The sequence below is a fragment of the Orycteropus afer genome, unplaced genomic scaffold (genome assembly GCF_000298275.1).
Source record: "Orycteropus afer afer isolate SDZICR_OR568_19922 unplaced genomic scaffold, OryAfe1.0 scaffold00342, whole genome shotgun sequence".
In the NCBI taxonomy this organism is placed as follows: Eukaryota; Metazoa; Chordata; class Mammalia; order Tubulidentata; family Orycteropodidae; genus Orycteropus; species Orycteropus afer.
In genome coordinates this window covers 3483333-3490861 of record NW_006921929.1, presented here as the reverse complement: position 1 = coordinate 3490861, position 7529 = coordinate 3483333, and the positions used below count along the sequence as shown (strand labels likewise).

At 38.8% G+C, this 7529-nt stretch overlaps 1 protein-coding gene across 1 annotated transcript in view; it reads left to right on the top strand.

Annotated features, from left to right (window-relative positions):
- R3HDM1 (R3H domain containing 1) overlaps nucleotides 1–5708 on the top strand; it is a 140314-nt gene extending 134606 nt beyond the window's left edge. The window contains exons 23-25 of the mRNA XM_042782492.1: nucleotides 3943–4025; nucleotides 4506–4590; nucleotides 5347–5708. Of these exons, the coding sequence (XP_042638426.1) occupies nucleotides 3943–4025; nucleotides 4506–4590; nucleotides 5347–5708 (530 nt within the window). The remainder of the gene's footprint in view (nucleotides 1–3942; nucleotides 4026–4505; nucleotides 4591–5346) is intronic.
- Nucleotides 5709–7529: the final 1821 nt, after the last annotated feature.

The window sequence follows — 7529 nt, the reverse complement described above, 5'->3', positions numbered from 1 at the left end:
CACTATGCTACCAGAGCTCCCTGAGTGATTTTTAGAAACCTGTTATACAAATATTTCATCAAAGAAGAAATGTCTCATAAACCCTTGAAGGTGCTCAACATCATTAGTCATTAAGAAAATGAATCTTAAGACCAGAATGAGGTATCACTATACACACACTAGAATGACTAAGTGAAAAAAAACCCCAACACCAATTATATATTAGTGAAGATACAGAGCAACTAAAACTCTCACATATGCGTGATAGGATTATAAAATGCTGCAACTACTTTGGGAAAAGGTTTGGCAGTTTTTACAAGTGTAATCATTTACCATACAACCGCAGTTCTACCTCTAGGTATTTACCCAAGAGAAGTGAAACATACCCACAGAGACTTGTACAAGAGTATTAACACCAACCTTATTTTATAATAGCTTAAACTAAACATGATCTAAATGGCCATCAATAGGAAACTAGAGAAATAAATGATGGCCTGTTCTTATAGTGGATAGCTCAGCAGTATAAACAAAACTTTTTATTCTGCTGACACTCAACCACATGCATGAATCTCAGAATCATTATGTTAAGCAGAAAGCAAACCAGACACAAAAAGAATACATACTGTGTGGTTCCAGTTACATGATATCCAACTACAGGAAAAACTAATTAGTGATGTTGAAAATCAGATAAGTGGTGGGGGTGGGGCATGGAATTGACCAGAAAGGAGCCTGAGAGAAGTTTTCAGGGGACAGACGTGTTCTGTATATTCTTTGGGTCATGGTTATACAAGTTTTCATCTTAATTTTTTTCTTTCAATACAAAATTTTTTTTAACTTACAAAATAACACATGCTTATATATATGTAGAAAAAAGACAATAGATACCAAAATGTTGACAGTGATGGGCTTATCAGAGTAGTGTTTATTTTCTCCTTTATAATGCTGTATTTCCTAATTTTCTGCAAAGCCAATTAATACTCTAGAAAAATAAAGCATGTTATAAGAAATATGTTGAAACATTGTGTGGTAATACAGTAATATACAGATACATGGTCTAGTATAAATGTCCCCAAGAGAAGCACATGGCACAGCCTGTAAAGACAGGTATCCAGTCTTCAGTTTCTCATCTCATCTACATATTGGAAAAGACTGCTACTAAAGAGGGCTGCATCTTAAATGTCCTTGTGCAGGGGTTTCCCAGAATTTGTAAGCAGCTTTCCCTGTATTCTGTTAATACTAAGTTTTTGAGTCTTAATTTTTTTTTTAACTTCATTACTGTAACACTTAACTGCCTTATTTGCAACTGAATTTTATGCATTGTCACAGGTCACATTACATCTCTGATCTCAGTGTTAAGCCCCCATATCATATCTGTACCCTTCACCTACTGCTTGGGAGGGAGCATGTATGGCATGGGTGTGTCCTGCAAGGGAGCTACCGAAGCACCTTCACAGTGTTCATCAGAAAAGAGCCTTGGAGGGAAGGTATTGTAGGCAGTCTGCACCTTACTTATCTTTGTTATAAAGCTATTGTGAGAGAAGAGATGTAAGATTTCCCAAAGGTGTTTTCTAGCCTCTGCCCACAGTCCCCCTCCAAACAGAAAGTGTTAAATTTGGGGACTTGTAGTTAAAATAAAATGAAAAAGTAACACAGATGAAAACATACTATTTGGGAAAAAGTTTCTGTAGCAGTATTTATTAAGTAACCCCTTACCACATGATGACTTAAATGAAAGAAAATACATGGAAGATCATCTGGTCTACCCCACACTTGTTGATTTTAAAAAAGGGTACTAATTCATAACTATAAGGACTCATTCTAAGCAAGTTCAAATTATAAATACAAACTTTCATTTAAAGAGAGATTGACACCAATGAACTTGTATAGGTTTGGCAGAATATTTTTCTATATACATAGTTGTATGTGCTACAAATCTATCCAGGTATATAGTAGAGCATACAGGGGGGCAAAGTTATGCAGACTTTTTAGCCATAACCAAACACCTTGAGGGACTGAGTCACTGGGCTTAAGGGCTTAGGACCATAGTCTAGGGAACATCTGTTGTTGTTGTTGTTGTTATGTGCCACTGAGTCAGAACCGACTCTTAACGACCCCTCCTTGGGTTTCCGAGACAGCATCACTACGGAAGTAGATTGCCCAACCTTCCTTCCAAGGAGTGGCTGGTGGGTTTGAACCACCAGCCTTCTGGTTAGCAGTCAAGTGCCTTAGGCACTATGCCAACTGGAATAATGTAGCCCATTAAGACAATGTTCTACATCCTACTTTGGTGAATAACGACTGCAGTCTTTAAAAGTTGGCAAGTAGCCATCCAAGATATTGATCTCTTCCCATGTGAAGTGAACAAAATCAAAGGCTCAGGTTGTCCAAAGGACTAATGGACCACACAACCCACGGCCTCCACTAGACTAAGACCAGAACTAGATGGTGCTCGGCTACCATTACCAACCACTTTGATCAGGATCACAATAGAAGGTTTTAGATGGGGGGGAATGTGGAACAAAATTCAAAATCATAAAAAAGACCAGACATACTGGTCTGATAAAGATTGGTGGAACCCCTATGGCCCTTATACACCCTTCAAACCTGGAACTGAACAACACCAACAACAACAACAAAAAAAAAAAAGATTGAGAGCAGACCCAGAATTTAGAATATAAATATACCCAATGGTTAAATTTGTGTAAAAATGCAACATGTTTGATGTAATTGGTATTACTAAATTGTACACTTGACAAATGTTGAATTGGCAAACTCTGTGGTATACAGATATGTGTTGCTTAACGTCTACAATACATTCTGTGAAATAAGGCTGTGATTTGGGCATTGTGCAAATACCATATTATATATAATATAAAAGTTTGTATACAGTCAATGTACATATATCAAAGTAGCCCCCACGCAAGCTTCTTTGGCTTTCAGTTAATATCTTGAGCCTCAGGGTTTGTAAACTTGCACCTGCAATTGGCTGTCTCTGAGAGTGCCCCAGGAGCCTGTTCAGAATTGGAAGCCCTGAGGGACTGAGCCACAGCCCAACATCTCCCCACTGGCACTAGCCTGCACAGTGCTGGGCAGGACATGCGCCAGTGGCAGCTGAAGCAACCATGGTAGCACGACTTGGGAGCTGTGGCCAATCTGCCACGGCACTGCATACTCAACATTGCCCTGCTTCCTGGCTCCCCTCCTCCCCCCACAGATATGTATATGATCAGACCTTACCTGAATGGATGTTATGCAGTGCATACCTGTGTATATTTTTTCAACAGTAGAAAAAACTGTAAAATGTATGTGCGAGTATATGTGAATATCTAGATACATATATATACAGTAATTGATAGTAATTGGAGTGATAAAGACCTTAATGTTTATCCAGGTTTTTTTCTTGCCCTGAAATATAAGTTAAATTTTAATGATCATAAGAAGATGAGGATTTTGGTGCCACAGTGGAATGAGTGTTAGAGTTATTTTGGTGGATTTCATACAGACTGTTAGGATTTAGTGTCATAAAGTTTTCTCAGATTCTTTCTCTTCCATATCTTCAATTTTTTTTCTTCTTTCATTTTTATCCACTTTTTTAAACATTGTTTAATTTTTTTAATAGATAATACACTGATGTTTCAAAAACCAAATATTTAAAAGTATATAGAAATTCTCTTTCCATCCAGTCCCCTATGCACTTAGTTCCCACCACTCATACTTCTTCAAAACCACTATTAGTCCTTTCAGAAGTTTACTCCAGCTCTTCAAAAGAATGTGGAAATTCTTAATTCTTTTAAAAATATGTCAGTTTTTATTTTATTGTTTTATTTTATTTTATTGTTTTATTTTCCCACACGTGATTTTCCCCTGGGTCAGTTTAATAGTTTTGAAAACTTAGAAAGCTCTGGTCAGTAACTTCATAACTGAATAGAGAAAAACAAATAAATTTTGTATTGATTTTTTCAGGAGATACCAGATACCCACTACTTGGCCAGCCACTGCAGTACAACTCGCCTGCTGTTCTACACGGACACATTCCAAACCAGCAGGTATGAAGGCCAGCCATCTGACCTTTTTGGCTTTGTTGGCTGAACGTCTTACTTCCATTGCTACAGTTACGGGAGGGACCCCTGAGCCCACCTGTTGGCACTGCACAAAGAAGAACTTTGTGCCTGCGCCAGTTGGTTTATAAACATGCCTGGCCCCACCTAGAGCAGAGCAGGGAAGAAGGTGGCGCGTACTTGGCTGAGCAATAAATTCACTAGTGCTACCCAGGAAGGTGGCATCTGAGCGGTTCGATACCTGTGCTTATATAAGACAGTCGGCAAGTGATGGGATAGTGAGGGATGGAGGTGCTGTTGCTACAAAAGCAGAATTCAGAAGGCCTGGGATTGTTTTTTTGTTTTTTTTTTGTCCTGCTGTAGCACAAAACTGAAATGGAGAATGCATGACTGTTAAGTGTTTAAACATTCCAACCACATTTTTTCAGCATTATTAACCATATTTCTCATCTACTTGTGGATTGTCAGGGTCAGCCTGGCAACAGGCATGGAAACCGAGGAAGGAAACAAGCTAAAAAAGCTGCATCCACCGACCTTGGTGCAGGAGAAGCAGGTATGTCCCTGAGGGGCAGCTGGATGTGGTTCTACAAACTGACAACCGGTTTGCAGTTACTAAAAATGTACCACCTACAGACACAGGTTTTCCTCTTCCTAGACTCTTTCAAAAGCCTTGGAACATTAAGCCATCTATTATTTAGGATTTTCAGATATGTTCTTTTAATTTTGACTCATTTCAGTTATGAGAATGTAGTTTGGAACAGGTGGTTTTAGGAAGGGTAAAGACACCAACAAGAAAAACAATGTGCAAATTAGGATAAAATAATTTGCCAGAATGAATCTCTTTGCCTCTATATTTTTTGAGAAAGGGAGTAGTCCTTACAATCACATGAGAGTCTGAATGAATAAACACATTGCCTTTCTGTGGTAAAGTGTTTTCAAGCATGTTCTTAAGTTTATACTCACAACAGCCTTGGGGTGGTTAGTGCATTGTCTTTTATTATAATGAGAACATGAAATTCAGGAAACTGCCTGAAACGAGATACTTAAAGAATCCACTGTACAATACTATGGGTTTTTTTTTATGTGCAACTATCAGTGAAGACTGAAATTGGTAGCTTAACACTGTTAGCTTTATACCTCCTATTTAAGGGTTAAATGGGAATAATTATAAAGATGGCTGTAACATTTTGTATATTTGAATGGTTTCAGAAACTTCTACTCATTTCCTATTCACATTTGAGTCTATGGTACATTTTACTCACCTTTTTGATAACGAGGAAGTATTAATTCTTTACCTTTCTCATTCTAGTTGTTGGGAAGGTCTTGGAAATTACTGAACTACCAGATGGAATAACTCGCATGGAAGCCGAGAAGCTTTTTGGAGAACTCTTTAAAATTGGCGCCAAGATACGGTGGCTCCGGGACCCACAGTCCCAGCCCCAGTTGCGGCGTCACCCCCTTTGCTGTGGCAGTGGGGACAGTACTGTCAACCCTGAACGCTCTAAACCCAGTGACTTGGCCTCCACATACACCGTCTTAGCCACATTCCCCTCCATTTCAGCTGCGCAGAATGCGTTGAAGAAACAGATTAACTCAGTTAACAAGTTCAAGCTGAGAACAAGCAAGAAGAACTATGACTTCCACATTTTGGAAAGGGCAAGTTCTCAGTAGCAGAGCCACCTGTGGACCTTCTTGCCTTTTATGATTACCCTGTCCTCTCCCATCTCTGATTGGCTTGATATTTGGAGCTTCTGTTAACATTATAGAGACTCCTAGGATGTGTGGTCATGGCGTTATAGCTTTTGAAGAAAGGCCAGTGATCCAGCAAAGGGGGAAGAAAGATAATGCATTTTGCCCCAAATGACTTTAGGAATCCACATCAGAATGATACAGATTTAGCAGCTTTTTCTAAGGAAATGCTGTTCAAATGCCTCCTGACTTTTATAGTTATTTTGTTTTATATTTCTGAATTCTTGTATCAGATCCAAAGGTCTATTTCTATTGTACAGCAAATTATTCTTCAAGATGATTGTAACCAGTTGCAACCTGTATTTCTTTTTACAGCCAGCACAATGTGACCCAACATAGAATTTGAAGGGGGAGAGAATGCAGAAGTGGAACAACCAAGTCAGAACCATTTACTGTCTTTTTGGGGAATTACGGGTAACTAGATAGCCTCCAAATAGAAGCTTACTCTTCCCCTGCATCTCTAAACATAGAAACCATCTCTAGAAAACACAGAACTCCCTCATAAGGTCCTTTCCTTACTCATTTAGGTGGTATGAACATTAATACACAGTGAATTATGTTCTCAACATCTCTTAATCAGACCACTTGGATTTAAAGGGGAATAGAAATCATTCTAAGCAGAAAAATACTTAACACTTTGTTTTTTAAGTGTCCCTCCCATAACTAAATGCCACTTACTTGCATTCTCCTCCTTGTGGATCCTATTTAGTCACCTAAGCAAATGCATGTGATGAGTGCTGGAAACTTCTTAAGTGGTTTAAAATTTGTTTTGATTGTTTGCAGCGGATCACTGGACATCAAAGATTCATTGCACTTATGAACAAGGAACTTTTTTTTTCAATTTCTGTGTAATTTGCAAGGCTGTACAATGTGTGCTGATGCAAGTCTTTTTCAGTTCAAGAGAATAAATGTTTACAAATATAAACTCACTCTGTCTTTTTTAAAATTCATTTTGGTATTGAAGACTTGAAGATTTCCATTTCAGCCTTATGGAGGATGAAGTACAATAAACCACCTCATTTTATAAATGTCCTAGGAAGCATCCCTTTCTCTGTGGGAGTGATTCCTTGTGGGTATGACTCATGTTTTTCTGTACTCTATAAAGTTAATAGCAGTAGGTGTAGACAGTTTGTAGTATGAACATAATTACAATCAGGCAACTAAAAATAGAACATTATGTTTCGGTAGGTAAAGAATTCGTGTTTTAACTTACATAGTAAACACCAAGTCATCCATTTTAGCTCAAATAATTTATAAAAGACTTTTCCCACTGGTAAGGAGCTCTGGCGGCATAGTGCCTAAGGCATTTGACTGCTAACCAGCCACTCTGTGGAAGGAAGACCAGGCAGTCTACTTTCGTAAAGATTTACCACCTCAGAAACTCAAAGAGGGTCGCTATGAGTCGGAATCGACTCGATGGCAGTGAGTTTGGTGTGGTGTTAGCCAATAGAGTCAAACCAATAGACTCTGTTTGGTTAGCCAGTAGAGTCAAATTTCTGGTCAATCTGAAAGATGGGCATCTACCACCTGCATCTTGCTTGGAGACTGGTTTGCTTCCAGCCCAGACTAGGGATTTACTTTAAAACTGAAGAGCAACAGGCCTTATCAGACTGGCACAGATGTTCAATCGCTCTAGAGCATTTGCAAAGTCCCACTTGGTCCCAGGGAATCTCTGACCTCCTCACAAGTTGGCATGTCCTGATTGTGAATATTGTATTCCTGGATCAGAAGTTGTAGTTGCCT